The sequence below is a fragment of the Mastomys coucha genome, unplaced genomic scaffold (genome assembly GCF_008632895.1).
Source record: "Mastomys coucha isolate ucsf_1 unplaced genomic scaffold, UCSF_Mcou_1 pScaffold12, whole genome shotgun sequence".
Taxonomy (NCBI): Eukaryota; Metazoa; Chordata; class Mammalia; order Rodentia; family Muridae; genus Mastomys; species Mastomys coucha.
The window spans coordinates 71,582,114-71,599,884 of record NW_022196894.1 but is presented as its reverse complement, the minus strand read 5'-3'; the positions used below and the strand labels follow the sequence as shown (position 1 = coordinate 71,599,884).

The 17,771-nt window shown below is 34.0% G+C and overlaps 1 protein-coding gene across 15 annotated transcripts in view; it reads left to right on the top strand.

The window, feature by feature from the left end:
- The window catches only part of Robo2 (roundabout guidance receptor 2), a 1,164,975-nt gene that overhangs the window by 709,299 nt on the left and 437,905 nt on the right, over positions 1-17,771 (top strand). For all 15 annotated transcript variants that reach the window (XM_031364257.1, XM_031364250.1, XM_031364255.1 and 12 more), the window contains exon 2: positions 1,387-1,713. In XM_031364257.1, coding sequence (XP_031220117.1) covers positions 1,387-1,713 — 327 coding nt within the window. The remainder of the gene's footprint in view (positions 1-1,386; positions 1,714-17,771) is intronic.

Sequence of the window (17,771 nt, the reverse complement as noted above, 5' to 3'; positions counted from 1 at the left end):
GATAAGATCATATGCTGTTCTATCTGAGGACAGGGGGGTTGTTTTTCAGCATTCTTGTTGTGTGGCTCACAGCTGCCAAGAACACTAGATCCAGGGAGTGTACATAAATAATCAAATATATCTTAAGAAAACAAACAAACAAACAAATAGGCTTAAAAGTATCCATAATAGTGCATAGTGCATAATTTTGCTTTTAAAATACCTAGATTTAATGGTTCAGCTTTTGTTGCATTGTAAGAATATTAGCATATTTACTGTTGCTACAAAATACTCGTGTACTTTATATATTAAGGGGATATGTTAGGCTCTGTTTCATAGAACCAGCTCTTGGCAATGAGTGAGGGCATCCTACCTGCATAACAGAATAGCAAGTGGCATACCGATTGGTGAGTACAGATGAAAAGAAAGATAGGTAGCTATAGATATTCACAGGCCACACTCTACATCTCAGAACAATTCACTTTTGAAAATAAAATCAAAACCAAAACTGACTCAGACTATAAAAACAGTTATAACCTCACCAGAGTATGATACCCACAGTCACCTAATTACAGTTTGGTAGGTCATATGTATTGCACAGTCACTAATATCTTAATTTTTCCATTTTTAACACATCTAAATGTGGAAGACAGATAACATTCAGTTAAAAGCAGGACATTTCAATTTTACTGTATGGTGAAATATCAAATTTTATCTGTATTTATATCAACATACACAATATATTTCTTCTATTTTTCCACTACAATATTATTTATCACAGATAGATTTTTATTTATTTATATGTTTTTATATTTATTTAGTAAGTTTGTTAGCTTATATTTTAAATTTTAAGCAATAGTTTGCCTGTTGCTTTCCATACATTATACTGGAAACCAAAATGGTTTGCTCATTTACTTATTTATGTACTTACTTCTTTCAGAGGTGGCCATGTGACTGCATGTCAAATTCAGTGTGCATATGGAATTAAATTCACACATCTCAGACTAACTTGAAACTTTAGTAGGCAAATCACATTCCTCTCTGAGTGAACAACATGGTGTTTACACGGTCTGTGCTTTGCTGGGCTTGTCCTGGTAAATAGTCAGTATGGGCAGAAGAAGAAGCCAGTGAGTCCTAGTCTCCTTGTTCTGCGTATCAACATGGTCATCCCGCATGGGGTGGCATGGGGTGGGTGTCTTGTTGTCTTTACTCTTGTTTGCCATTTTTATTGATATGTTAGTGTTCACCACTAAGATTAACATTAATTTGTTGTTGTATAATATTTTACCTTGTTATTCCATTAAATATTTGAAAAGGTTAATCCCTTGAACATGAATCTAAACGAAACGTGTATTACAATGAAGAGAGAGTGTTAAGCTGATCTTCTTTCCATGATTTTTTTTTTAGGATCTCGTCTTCGTCAAGAAGATTTTCCCCCCAGGATCGTAGAACACCCTTCTGACGTCATCGTCTCCAAAGGGGAACCCACCACTCTGAACTGTAAGGCAGAGGGCCGGCCCACTCCCACCATTGAATGGTACAAGGATGGTGAGAGGGTGGAGACAGACAAGGATGATCCCAGGTCACACAGGATGCTTCTGCCCAGTGGATCCTTATTCTTTTTGCGAATTGTTCATGGGCGCAGAAGTAAACCGGATGAAGGGAGTTACGTTTGTGTTGCAAGGAACTATCTTGGTGAAGCAGTGAGTCGAAACGCATCCCTGGAAGTGGCATGTAAGTAACCCCATGGGCCTTGTATGCACATGTGCTCCACTATAGTAAGTTTGATGGAGTGGCACGTAAGGAAACACATGGGCCTAGCGTGCACATACATCCCGCTCCACTATTGTCAGTTTGCTGAAGTGGCACGTAAGTAAATACCATGGGCTTCGTGTGCACATACATCCCGCTCCACTATAGTAAGTTTACTTGTTTCTCACTGATGCTTACAAACTATAGAGTAAAACAACTGAAATAATATACAAACTCTGCTTCTCTGGGGGAATATGATTAGAATACTGTCAGTATAGGGGCTGCAACAATTTTGTTTACTTAAATTTGAATAAAGTCAATGTTGGTATATTGAAGCAACAGGCAATACATAGTGCTAGTGTAATTTTAAATTTCAACTATATTGATGAGATGCATAATTGAGTATCAATGTTACTTAATGTTAAAATCAAAAGTTCAGTTACAATAATGTCATAAAATGCAACCATAAATTCAATATTGCACATGTTTCTATTACTTATATATACATATATATGTATGTATACATACATGTATAACTTTTAAAGTAACACATTATCGTATTCTCTATATTGTACTATCTGCATTTTCTTATAGACCAAATCCAGAAATATTAGGTATGGAAGGGAGAATACAGCCCAAACTACAATGATAACTTTATTTTTTTAATTGTTGACTTCATCATAGAACAGATAAACACTCTGTTGTCAGAGTTTCTAATTTCTACTCAATCTTAATATTCTAAATAAATAAGAACTTTCTTTCTCTTTTAAACTTTTTCATATATTTATTTGCCTTCCCTGCTGTCAATTAAAGTAAAGATTTTAGAGCCTGGCTTCTATTTAAATTTACACTCCATTGACTTCATGGGCAGAATCTGTTAGATGGGTTTGGTCTGAGAATTTGGAGAGTTAGTAACTTACTTGTTTTAAGGTTTTATCTTCATGGAATTGTGAGTTAGATGACAGAACTGCTTACAAGTAGAGATGGTTGTCCCCTTGTGATAACTGGGAGGATGCTCAAAGTATTCGTACATTCTGCTAATTAAAAGAAAAATGTTCTATATGGTATCACAGCAGATTATAATGTCTATGTACAGTGAGTTGTAGTTTCCAACTCTATGTAATTTAGTTTTGCACCTGGAAGGGTCTTTTGATGATCAAATCAAAATATCCTTTATTTAACTATTTTGCTGAATTTCTTGCTCCTAAGCATCTTGTCTTCTGGTTTATAGTTTCACTCCAGAAACTATGAACTAACCGATATTTAAATATGTAACCTCAATAAAAATAAGTGGAAGTTCTTAAAATACACATTTTATGAGTAAAAAACAATGAAATACAAACATTTGAAACTTTTACTACTAATGTTATTTTACCCCAAAAATAACAAATAATTTGTTTGTTTGTTTTTTTAAAAACAATACTTTACAAAGGACTTACATTTAGTAGGAAATATAATAATAAACCTTAATTTAGTAGGAAATATAATATAAAAACACAACTTTAAGAATATATAGTTTCTGCCTACATTTTCCACTTAAAAATGTGAACTCTCTGAAACTTTTGAGTACATTGAAATATTTCACTGACAAATTCTATTGATCCATGTTTGTTTGTTGTAAATATGATAGGTATTGTCCTCCCATTTCATTAGCCATCAGAGTACATAACTGCTAGATGATCAGGGTGTGGAAAACGAGTTAATGGGGATTTAAGAAAGGATCTTGACTCTTGTAACTGTTGCTCCTTGGGGATTTTTCTGCATTCCCAGAACACTGCTAATAATCAGAATTATTTTAGACAAATGAAAATGAAGAAATTTTACTTTTTTCCATAACATTTTTTAACTCAGCAGCAAAGAACCACTTTACTATGACTAATTTCTCTTCAAAATATTATTTTTTTTCAAAGTTGGCAGGCAATTTCTTTGTAAAATAGTAATAGGCATTTATTTTTGAGTAATAGTTTTGTTAACATCAACATTCAAACATATTCATCTTTTACTTTCATTTTATCTGAAAAGATTACTGTCCACCTACTTAACTCATAAATAATGGATCCAACTGAGGCATGATCCTTTCCCATGTACTATATGATGGTAGCATATTTTTTTTTAAATTTAGACACAAATGAACTTTAATAAATGCTTGAATTAGTTAGTCTCAAAAGTAAAAACCAGAAAGCTCATAACTTGGATTTAGCTAGTAGATAAGAATCGTCCTTCTAATACCATGTCAGTAGTTCACAGGATCTGAAGCTACCTAAGGTTAAACAATTTTCATTTAGTAAATGACTATATTGCCTTGTGTGTTTTAGTACATAAGACTGCAAGGCTGAACTGACCAACATCAGCTTTAGCCTCTATCAATGTGCTGAGGGACAGGAAAGAGGAAACTTTCCAATCTACTCTCAGAGTGCAGAATGCCCTGTAAACATCCAAAATTTAAATATTTTATAATAGATTAAATGGAGAAAAATTATCACTCATCAGAGGGACAAATAATGGATAGTATGGGAACACACAGGGAAGAGTACTTAAGTATTTCCAGGCAATAGTATGATGAATATGCTTTAAAAGGGGAAGCATCATTTGATCTCTGATTTTTAAGTATTATGTAATGTCTTGGGTGGAAAATGAATTTGAACCTCATCCTGGGATAGAGAATTGAAATGTTAAAGCACTTGTATTCCTCTCTAAGTTTCAGCTGTATGCTTTGATATGTTATTGAGGTATGGAGGTTAAAACATTTCACAGTCCATTATAAAACAGCTTCTGAGCAAATAAGACATTCTGAAACAAAATTTGAAGCCATGGAAGAAAGTAAAAGTATAGGAGAATGCCCAAGCAAATCATGGTAAATCATTCTAAAATATAGAGTCCATTTGCTTGGGTCAAGCATTAGTTGATCATGGAAAGAAGAAAAAAAAATTGTTCATACAGAAGTTATTTGTGTAGAATAAGTGTCTGAGTGACAGAGAATGTTGTGACTAGGAAAATATTTCCAAATAAAGTAAGAGGTAAATAAAAGTAGCCATGGGGTCTAGGGATGGAGAGAACACCTGGTAGCCAGGCGAGTGGGTTAGTGTAGCAAATGCCTGTTTTCTAGAAGGAAGCTCTGTATCAGTTATCAGGAACCTGGGAGCAACCATTTCAGGATCTACTCTACTGAGCCTGGGTCATGTGGGAGTTTAAAAGTGTCTCTGGACGCTGCCTGTAACATAGAAGAACTTTCTGTCAACTTTCATTGTGATATGACACAGGGCTGCACACATTTATTGTAAAATGATTTTGATAAAACAGTATGCAAATATTTGATTCCCTTTACTTCACCTTGACTTTTATTTAAATGAGAAAATATTGTATCTGTTATGACATAAAAGTCAGAATTTTGTTGTTAGCAATCTATTTTTATTATTTGTATGAAACTCTTCTGTCTGTGCCTATACCATAGACTCTCTTACACTCACATTTATTCAATCAATCAATCAATTAATCTATCTATCATCTATTTATCTACCTATCTTCTTTAAGCCTGTCTATCTTTTCTTCTTTCAGCTATCTATCTATCTATCTATCTATCTATCTATCTATCTATCTATCTATCTATGTTCTATCTATCTTATCTGTCTATCTAACTTTAGCAATGTAATAGGACAGTTCAGAAAAAAAAAATGAAAGAAAGAGGTAAGCAAGCAAACAGACAAACAAACAACAACAACAAAAATCATTCATGGCCAAGGATTGCCAGCTAAAATTGAGTTACCCAATTACTGTTTTGTTATTGGTGTTGTGTGGTTTTTTTGTTTGTTTGTTTTATATTAAATATGTACGAAAGGATATTCATTCAGAGCAATTCTGAAAGTCCTTTCCACTCACTTGATTCTGAGGCAGACGTTTAGTCAGAAAGTGATTTTAAATGGAACAAAAACACAATCACAGGGCTACCAGCAAGAGGCCTGGCACTCATGAAGTTAATAGGTGGTTTTCCAATGGGTCCCTAAGGAGCGCCAGGCACAGAGGTGCAGATAGAATTTCAGTTCCCACCAAGTGCTGTGGTGTATAGAGTAGAAGAGCACCAGAGCCTTCGCATGGAGGAAGGGGGGGGGGGGCTGCCTGACATGCAGCCAGCCTGGTGGCCTCAAGAGATGGCAGCTGTAGCCCCAGGTGGTAAATATGTGACAGCAGCTTGATCTATCGACCAAGGGAAGAGGGGGTGCGGGGCTAAATGAAAATTCATGAAAAATTGATGAAGTCCCCAGATTATTTTTTTCCGTTTCCTTTCTCAGCACTCCTCTAGTGCTGAAGAGAGAGATTAAACGAGGTGCTGAGCATTTCACTGCCAGGAGGATGTGGTTCCAAGTTCAGAGGTCACAGGGAAACTACCCCACACTCACAGCCCCATGACATCGTAGGGACACAGAGAACTTTTCAGATTACCTTTGTTTTGGTAATTAAATAAAATATCTAAATATTCAAATGTGGGTTTTGGGTTGCCCCTAAAAAGTGAGAATATGCTTGATTCGTAATTCAATTGGATGATGAGTGTGAAATCCACGAGGTAAGACAGTTTGCTTTTTTCCTCACTACTTCCGGTTTGACTCCTCCCAGTCCATGGACCAAGACTTGGACTACAGGAGTGTAATTCAGAGAGAGAAAAGGGCTCTGCATTATTTATAGGTCACAGATTGCTTGGATAGCAAAACTGCAGGATACTTTACACGCATAATACTCCTGCTTGATATTTTTGTCTGTACAGCAAAGAGTGGGTTTATGAGTACATGGTCGTTGCTGTAGAGGGTACAGGTGACTTCAAAAGTGAGCACAAGGTAAATGGTGAACTGCATTCCTTCAAGTTCACTATTATGTAGCTTTTTATGTGCTTGATGTTATTTTGATCATGGGGAAAAAAACAGATCCAAGCAAAATGGTTTTATTTTTCATGAAAACATAAGGAAGGCAATTTAAATGTAAAGGAATTTAAATGTAAGTTATGCAGAGCTCCTTGAATTCTTTTTTTTTGCATGTGTTTTTTATTTTTTGAGATATGTTTTTGCTATGTATTCTAGGGTATTCTCAAACTCCCAAACACCATAGCTCAGCCTCTCAAGTGCCATCATAGATGACAAGAATTGTTTAATGAGATTGTACCCATATAGCTTGTCTTTCACAAATTCAATGTATATCACTCTATAGTTCGAAAACAAGTTTAGATGTATGGTGTCACCATAAACACCACAACCTCATCTAGCATATTTGGACACAAAATAAATTTATGCCAGTTAGCATGCAATTTCTGTTTTTCTCAAACTGTCCTCCCTTAGTTCCTAGAAAATATTTACCAACTATGTCTCAATAAAGTTGGTGTTGTATGCAATTATAAGTATAAATACTTATTAAAGGAAATTCTGTGTCATAACTTATAACTTTTAAGGCATGTAATTCCAGACAACAGCACACCTTCACTTCGGCTTTTGTACGTAGACTTTTTTCTAATAACTAACATAAGTCTTTCTATTCAAACCAAAGAAGCCATCAAGGGAACTAAACTTCCTTAAAGTAGATTGCATTCTTTTTACATATGAGGCAGTCTTTATAAATAGTAGAAGAATTTTTATAAGTCTAATTCTTTTTCTATATAGATGTCCAAAACCTCTTGTACTTTAATTGCAAAGGAGTGAGGTTAATTACATGATTAACATATTCTTGGTACTGAAAATGAAATTGGTTCTTGGGAGGAAAGTTCAAAAAGCAAAGGGATTCCTAGGTGCTTGGTTCTCAACAGGAAGATGCTCCTACATGTTTCTCAGTTAGAAGCCATATGTATATTTTTGTTAATTTCTTTCTACCATCATATTGCATGAGAGAAGATGCAGTCCAAGCTTGAGGTAGCTCCTGGGATTTCAATCTTTCTCCACTCTCTTTTCTTTTAGACATCAAGAGCTGACTATATGTTTTGTTTGTTTGAATTTTTTTTTTTTTTTTTGGTTTTGGTTTTGGCTACTGTGACCAAATAGATGAAAGAGGTGTCCTAAACACAAGAGAATTTGATTTCCCATAATTCCAGAAAAGTCTGTGGTCAAATAGCCAACATGAGCATTTTGGGATAAAACTACTTTTTGATTAGAAGAACCCAACATTTGAAGGGTTTTCCTGTCTCCTGACATGATTCTAATCTCAGGAAGTTCTTTGTTTTGTTTTAAAATTTTATAAATTTAAGAAAGAAAAAACCCTTCTAGATATTAATACATCATATACCAATTGCAATTTTAAAAACACATTCGTTCTGAAAAAGCACATTCAGATAATCTGGATTGTGGAACAAGTTCAAACCAGGAACTGTAAGAGGAATGGTTTGCTTTGCTACAGTGTTTGAACCCTGGTGACTAGGGACTACTAACTACTGCATTCTTTGGCATTTTAGTTTATTTGTTTTGGGTTTTTGTTGTTCGTTTGCTTTGTTTCGTAGAGGTTTAAGCCAGGAAAATATCTTTGATAGCCAGACAGTATAATTCTGATGTCATTGTTAACACAGAACAGAACTACATAGGACATGGTCAAAAGCAGCATGGACCACGAGCTGCTAGCAAACTTTGGCATTGCTTAAGAGTAAGAGGTAGTGCTGACGAGAATAAACAGAATACAGATCTAGGCAATTGATGCTTTGAGCAGAAACCCAGTGTAAGAACCACTTGTGTCTATGAAACACAATATTTCTTGTTCTAAGAATTTCACGGTCATGGTTTATTGAATTCTAAAAATAGCTGTCAGATTTGTTTAAGTGTATCCTCTCTCTTATATATCTGATATATAAAATTCACTTCCTTATTTTTATAGAGACATAAGATTTACACCTAGGCAGACCTGGCTCTCAAGATCATTTTCTTAATCACTTGGTTAAGCTTACACATTGATTAATTTAAACAAACAAAATCACTTGGCACTTAGTGACAAAAAAAAATCATTGCTGTTTATTTTGGGTCTTTTATCCAGAGACCATGACACAGTTGTATGTACACATTTGAGATCCATGAAGAGATGAGATGAGATAGAAGATACTATCTTGTTGTAGATATTCTGTGATGTGTAAGATATTAAAGAAAAAGAACTATATTTTCTATGTTTTGTTTAGCTACATATTGACAGTTGAGAGCTCATTAGTTTATTCAAGTAATTTGATTTTCTCTTTACAGTTCCTAGTTGTCAAATATCAGTATCAGAAAAATCCATCACTTTCAGTTGTTATTGACATGTTTGGAGGTTAAGATGTCTTGAAGATTAACAATCCAATTTATAAGATGAGTCATCTGTGATTTCAGATACAGAGAGAAGTTGACTAAGTTTACAAAATGATGAGTATTATTATAGCAGCCATGTCTTATACCTTTTTAGAGTTTTCTGAGTCATTAATATTTTCATGGTTCTTTTTTTGCTGCTATCTGTATCTATAAACACCTTCTGGTTATCATAGTTACCATGTGTATACATTTCATAGACAAGAGATGATAAAATACCCACAAGATGAAATAAGATATATTACAAGTGAACACATATTATTAATGGCACATAAGCACAATGAAACATTACTGTCCTTATGGAAATGCAGTAAGACTATCAAAGAAGTTCATATCTTTCATCACAGATTTCTTGTGAGGATTCAGTGTAACTGACTTCTTCATGTATTAATGATAAAAACCCAAAGTGGTATAGTCACCATTCAATACAGTATATCAGGTCCAAAAAGCACTGAATTCTACTTACCATCTTATTGCATATCTAAGCTTTTACCTCAAAGAAATGCTAACATGCACACAAACACACAATCCTAGATGTATTTGTGATAGCAGAAGGTAAGACAGTACCGAACTGCCCTTCATTGAAATGAATGATGAAACAAAGCAGTCTGTATCCACACTATGGAATACTACTCAGCAATAGAAAGAATTGAATTATTGATATAGAGAATGATGCAGATGGGTCTCATGGGTATTATGGTGCATCCATAAATGGCATTTTAAAGGGCACTGCAAAAGGTCACATACTATATAATTCCATTTACATAATATTCTCAAGATCACAAAATTATAATGATAGAAAACAGATTAAAGGTTGTGAAAAGTCAAAGATATGGAGTCAGGCTGGACTGATTATGATTCAGAAGAAATAGTAGGAGAAAAGTATAGATGCAACATGATTCTATATCTATGCTATTATGGTAACTGTGCTAAAGTATAAAACTGCATACAATCATTGTTCTGTGGAAAACACATAGCCTTGACACTACTATATAATTAACAGAAAAGAAGTTAGAATGAGGACAGCTTCTGTAACAATGTCAGATCCATGATGCAGTGAACAGATTTCACCCCATCAGGACCATAGAAATTCTTACGTTAAATCTTCTTAGTATAGTAGTTGTTTAAATTAAGAAATATAATTCAGCTTGATTCTGTGCAACAGTAAGTACTCTTGTCAATACTCATTTTGAGTATTGTTTAAATTCACCATTAAAACTGGAAGCCTGCTTGAAGACTGCTGTCATGTAGGTAAGGTTGTATGAAAACCTGAAAGAAAAGCAAAATTTGATCCTTAACCAAAAGACACACAAAGACATTTGTAGATTCCTCTAGTTTTTGTGAGCACAACAGCTCCTTTATAAAATAGAAAATAAATGGTTTTCTATGAAACCCGAGTAGAAAGAGAAGGAAAAATTGATGGAAGTTTTAGATTCACAGCTATCTTGTGGATGGTGATTTTGATAAGTCTTCTTTCTTTGGACCATAAGGGATAAGTCTTCTTTCTTTGGACCATAAGGGTTTAAAAGTTAACCAAGGCCTGTACAAATTCATATGCTGATATGCTTATGAATATCACAAGGCTGAGAACCTCATGCTATTTTGAGTTGTGAAATACTTCTTATTACTTCTCTACTTACAAGAAATTCCACAAAATGAAAATAAATTCAGGATTTTTTTCTCTCCTTTTTCTTATTATCTTTCATGACAAGTCATTGGGAAAAATTCCCAGGAAAATTGTGAGCCCCTCTTACATATCTATTTTGAAATCCTTGGAGATTATAGGCAATTAAATTAATTACATTTTGTAAACCATCCCTTCATTTAGAACATATAATTTCCCAGGATGCACATGTCTGTATTCAAGAGAAGCTTGACAAAAAGACTGATTTATTTTTGCTTTCTTCCTGGTTGTGCTTTGAATAGTCCTAAAGAGATGCAGAAAATATCATATTTAATATTCATATAGGATTTTCATTTTAAAATGGCAGTTTTTATCAGTAGCATCTTTTTTAAAAGGGGTACCTATAAATGGGTCAACTTAAGAAGGCCTTCTTGAGTACACACACAGTTGATTCTTTGGATAAGCTGATGGAGTCTAATCTTCAAAAGTGTATGTCATTAGTAGAGATGTAAGGATTTCAATTTACCTTGCCTTTTCCTTTTTCTGACACATCATAAGAGAAAGCTTTACTATTGATGTACCCATTTGTAGAGTCTTTCTTTACATCAGATGATATGCAAATGAACCATTCTATTTCTGTGGCAAAGAAGAGATGAGGAGTGGTCTAGTTAATCACACTTGAGGGCTGCCATAGTTGTCATCTGGGAAATATGATCATTACTCATTCTTATTTAAGGGTCCTTACCCTGTGCAAAAGAAAATCTCCCACTCATTCCATTTGGGTTTGATGTTAATTATGGGAGCATTAATAGAAGCTTCTTATAAGAAATGAATGTGGGGTTAAACCAGGGAGTATGGGAAGGAAATAACATCTGTGGCTCAGGTGACTATAAAATCATGCAAGCAGTTGCCAGTGAGTTGTCAGGAACCTTAGGTAGCAGCTACATCAGTTTGACTCAGATAAAAGAGGAGTAGAGAGATAAAATGACTTAAGAAGGCCTGCAGTGGTTGACAGGAAGGCATCCTGACCTACAAATGAGGTAGCCAGTTGCATCAGCCACCAATGTAGGGGAAGTATAGTTGTATGAGTTGAAACCATCAGCATGGGTCCTGTCCAGTGATTAACTAACCAGTAGTTTTGTCAGACCTTTTAACTTTCTCCATTTGTTTTCTTAGTACCTGATAAAAATGTATGGTCTAGAGCATTTCTTCTTCAGAGAAGAGGAGACTGAGTGAGATAATTTTATAGGCGAGTATGCAATTTCTATTCAGTATACCAGAAATTCCTTCAAGAACTTCTGAGTTATCAGCCCTAAATGTCAATCAAATCCAACTGCAGTCCTTTTGAATTTGCTGATCTGTTAGTTGTTACAAAAAACATTGTTGTTTATGTGCATACTATTTCTTTTCTCTTTTCAGAACTTCTCCATGTGAACTCTAGTTGACAATTGATAGTGTCATGAATAGAATGAGGTTTTTCTTTAATCTCACATGTCTTTTGAGGAGTCAACCACTCATGTGTGCCTGTATGCACAGCCCTTGTTCACCTTGTGGCCATGGAATTAAGTCATTTTTCTTTTTCAATCACCCATGCAGGTTTAACGTAAATTGTTTTTTGAAAAATTGTATATGTCTTCAGCCAATATTTCTTATCTGGTGAAGTATAACATGTATAGATATAAATTCTTAATGTAGGTTAAATTTTGTTTTGTTTTTTCCTAAAGCAAAATAAAAATAATGTTCATTTTCAACCTATTTATTTGACTTATATGTTGAATTTCATTTAGTAAAAAATTCATACTTTTTATTTGTCAAAGAACTAATCAAAACTATGATGTTAGATAGAATTGTTTTTATACTATTCCAAATAATATATATCTGAGAGAAAACAAGTACAATTTGATATTGACTTTATATATGCTTGCTTTTCTATGGATATTTTTATTAGCGTTTAAAAACTATTTATTTTGCATTGTTTCACTGATTATATGCAAGATACTGGTTTATAAATGCAATAAACTTGAGGAAATTCTTAAATTTATCTTCATAATTATGTGCCATTTAGTAATCATTAGCATTATATTCTTAATAGTTATAGGTACTCTGTGGAGTTGATTCAGTTGTTTAATGTTGCAGTAAAAAATAAAAATGCTACACATGTAAACAATTGTCAAATGTTTAAACATGTAAACATGTAAGTCAAATCAGGTCCTTTTAGCCCCTTTTAAAAGTACATCTTCAAGCAACATTTAAAGAACACAAATCCCAGCTTTAAAATATGTTATGAAAATAAATATATTCTAATTTTTAAACTGATTTATAAATTCTTCCAAAATATAAAGTTGGAAGTCTTCTGTAATAGCCTTAGTTTATAACATGGTGGGATGATGATATAATAATAATAATAATAATAATAATAATAATAATAATAATAATAATAATTATCATTATTATTATTATTATGTACTGCTGCACTATTACATGAAAAGTCAATATTCACTTTTTTATTATATATTTGTGAATACTAGTCCACATGCAATGTTTAGAGACCAAACTAACACATTTCATACTAATTTTACGGGGTAGATTTTTATGGTCAACAGTAATTCAAGGACTAACCAGATTTTCATGGCCTCCTTTAAAATGAATCATATACTTTTTGAAGAACTTAAAGGCATTTTATTTTCATTCTTCAAAACCATTTATTTCCATAAAATGGCATTTCAAATTGTGCTGACCATGTAGAAACTGTTTGTTGTCATATGTAACATCTGCATAAAAGAGGGACTGGTTACGTTGTTCAACATGTCTTCTTTTACCTCTAGCGGGGCCCTCACTTGGTCTGACCTTTGGAGTGACTGTTGTCTTGAGTGATGTACTTAATGAGATATAATGACATCATGACCCTGACCCCTTCATGGCCCTTGCTCTTCTCATCCATCTTCTTAACCCCATAGGCTGTGAGTCAGTGTATAGAAGGAAGATTAAACAAGTGTGAATAAACAAGTTCACGAGTGTTCTGCTTCAGCTGTTGGTGCACGGCAGTAGCAAAGTAAGGCACAGAGGGTTTGACACTGGCAAAGTGCCTTACACAGTACCATGAATCCTGCTGAAGAAATCACCCCTGTTCTGCTCAATGTCATGTAGCTAATCTCCTAGCTTGACCAATTCCTGGACAGTGGTGGGGGTTGGCCTTTATAATCACATAGCTGTTGGCACAGTCAATGAAAAGATGGCTGATCTATCACTTACCCAGTGTCACAGATGACTAGAGCTTTTTATCTCATTAACTGTGATTAATGTTTGTAAGACATGGGCTTGTCATATAACCGCACATATTCAGCAATGTTGAATACCTCCTCCTACATGATGAGTGAAGGCCATTTCCAGAGGAGAACATTATCCAGTCTGATTTTCAAATTATCATTTCCGCTGAGAGGTGTATGATGGAGTTCTACCCTGAGTTGTTCTACTGAATTACATGTGTTTTCTTTCATTGAATATAAGCAAAACTTCATACACTAGAGCTCTAAAGGAAAGACATGAATAATTAACTGGTGTTCCAAACAACAGAATAGATGAAATATAAGTTACAGAAGATTTTGATTTTAATACATTAGAGTGAATTGTTTTCCTAGTATGATTTCCACTTAGGTCAGTTTTCCCAAGTTACATAGAAAGTACGGGAGCTAAAGGGTGCTGTTATATTCTTGCCTATGGCTATGGTTCTTGCTTTATCTGTCTCACATTTGACAAGTTCTTCCCCTTAGCCATCCACATTATTTGATAAGTTGACCAGTCAGTGATTAAACATATTTATTTAGTTCAATGGGTCAGAGCTATTGCGACAGATGGAAAATTACTGATGGATTATCAATTTCAGTCCCTGTGACATCTGGCCTCCATGTAGTTCATCATCTGAGGACTCATAGCACATTTGCCTGGACAATAACATGGTCAGATACCTGTGAGATCACAGAGATGGATATTGGAAATACTTTACTCCGAATTAATAAGACAGACTGCAGAAATTAAATGAGTTCTGCATCTGTACTAGAAAATCTGAGCACACCGAGTGGTATCCACCATTTTCAACCTGCTGAAGGAGCAACTGGTACCTACAAACTGTTGTTCTATTCAGTGGGTTTGTGTGTGTGTGTGTGTGTGTGTGTGTGTGTGTGTGTGTGTGTGTGGTGTGGTGTGGGGGTGTTTCATTATTATTTTACTAGGTTCATTTTGGATTAGAAAAAATACTTACTTGGAAGTATAATAGCAATAATAACACATGTAGAAAGAAGACTATTTCTAACTACTCTATTTAAAATTTGAAATTTATACAGTTTATTTTTTTTGTATGTGTATACATGTGTGTATGTACATGTACACATGCCACAGTTCATGTGTAGAGCTCAAAGGACAAGTTGAGAAGGTTGGTTCTCTCTCTTTAAGATGCTATTCCTGTGTATTAAACTCAAGTTGTCACACTTGGTTGCAAGGGCGTTTACCCACTGACCATCTCATTGTCCTTCTATTTAAATAATTTAATGGATTTTAATACAGTCTTATGATTCTTAGAGTTTGATTCACTGAAGTGACTGAATTACCAAACTGAAAACATAAATCAGATATCCTGTGCTTTAGTTATCTTAAATTATAAGCAAGGTTTCAGATAAAATTTGTAAAACGTTTTCTTTCTCTCTTTGTCTTTACTGTTGGATAAATGGTTCTTCTAGGTAATCTACAAGAATAGGTTCCTCTTTCCAGTACAAATCTAATATGAAGACTTATTCTAATATAATTCATGATAATCTTAAATATTACATATAAAAATATAATCTTATTCATATTACTATTTTGTAATGCCCATCTCAAATAAAATTACCTTGTGATTAGCTTTTCAAACAATGTTTTTCAGGCTAGTAGTTCATATTAAGGTGTGTTTCTGATTTTTCAAAGCAGTTCAGACTTTTAGAGAAGTTAATAAATTGTTAAATGTAGTTACCTATTTAGCTTTATTCTTACTATAATATTTTGTGTGACGTTTTTATATTTTCTGTTTCATAAAATAAAGTAACTTATTTTTTGATGAGCATATTTTACATTTACACATTACCAAAAAATACTTACAAAGCTGAAAAATGATTCTAAACTTCAATGCATATTTCTAAAACAAAAACTTAGAAACATTACTAGTTTTAGCAAAAACAAAACCAGAAATCTTTTGTATTGTAGTTGCCCATTTGTTTATGAAATCAATGAGTGTTATATGCAATTAAAATTGATCAACTTTTTATAGAGTGATAGCATCTGACACTACAATAGTTGGCATTGTTTCTTGCAAAAATCTTCCTTCTTGGTGGAATGTCTTCTTCAGTCCTTGACTATAGTAACTGATCAACTTACCAAAATCCATAGATAAACTTATTCTCGGAATACTACCCACAATTTAAAATTTTTGTCAGAAAAAGTGTTAAGGAGGTTCAGATAAGACAATGAAATGTGAGGGAGGTCAGAGTAAGCTGTAGGTTTGATATGAAGGTTCAGGTGGAGTCAGAGAGAAGCCTGTGAGTAGGTTTCCTCAGAGGAACACGCCTCCCCAGAGCAGAATGCTGCTCCTGGGACCTTTCTGCAGATCCATGGTCAGGATGCCCAGCACCAATGCTGCTTACTCAGGGCTTTTCCAAGTGGAGTTGCTCTCCACGTGCCCTGCATTTACTTAAATGTTAAATACCTAAACTTCATTTGTACTTTTGCAAGGCTCCACTGGTCTCTTTTAAGAAACGTCATACCTTTCATTTGCTATTCCTAATGGTAATGTTACCTATGACTGGCAAAAGCTGTCTAAATACTAATGTATTAAAAAAGTAACAGTAACAGAATAATTACTGATATTTCTTTGTAATGAAATGACTTGATTCAGTCAATTGACACAAATAATGATCTTCTTATCATACTGAATTAATTTAGATAAGAAACCATATTGGTATAGTTTTCTGTGTGACAAAGTTTCTTTTGAAAAAGGAGCATGTTATGTTGGAGTACCATGAACTTCTCCCTAGAAATGAATCCAATCATTAACTAACCAATGACATACGGGGTGCATGTGAATGCCTTTGAGCCTCCAAAGAGCTTTAACAGTATGACCTATTGTATGTGAGTTGGTCAGAAAAGACACAGAAAAACCTATTTTTACAGCCTCCTGTGACACTTTATACATTCTACAGAATTCATCTTGGCATGTAGATTTATTTTTTACCTGAGCCAAGTTTGTGAATTTAAATATAATTCAAGAAGAGGCAGTTTTATCACACAGTCTTTGTCATTGTACCTGAATCAATTTGAATCAGTAATTTTGAAAGACATTGAATTATATTTCCAATAGATCCTTTTATGTCTCGATGTTTTGTTGTTATGTTATTGGATCACAGTTTTGCACCATTGACACTCTATATTTATATTCCAATGTATTTTCTTCTGTTTCCAATGGTGATATTCATTGAATAGAATAAATCAGCTTGTTTAATTTATATCTTCACTTACATTTATCCCAATGTGTTACAATAAGGACATTTCTCTTTCTGAAGACTATTTGAGAAAGAAGTGGAAAACTTTTAAGTCTGAGATGTTGATTCAACAACTTATTACTTTGTTAATCTAAAAGGATCTAGGCATTAAGGACGCTAGCAAATTATGACATTTCTAAAATATGTGTTAAAAGATTAGTGTGAATTATGCTTCTTACCTATTCATATTATAATGATCTCTTAAAAACTAGTGACATGGTAAAACATTTTAATCTGCTGTAAATACACAAAATGTAGAAGTTTAGATAGCCTTTATTTTGTGAATTTATGAATAAGGGCAGAGTTATAACCACCGAACTCCTTAACACTGGAAAGGATTCAATGGCCTAGCAACTATCATTGTAACAGGAGCTCAACTGTGAGAAATCCTTTGCCAAGTGCATTGCCCTCATCTATGCGTTGATGAGAGATGAAACTAAAAGTTAAGAAAAATCCGTTGGGCTAATAACCACTTATCAGAGAGTACATCCCGTGTTAGCCCAGAAGTTTGGAATACAGGAAGAACAACCCACATTCCACAAGGAACTCAAGAAGAAGGAA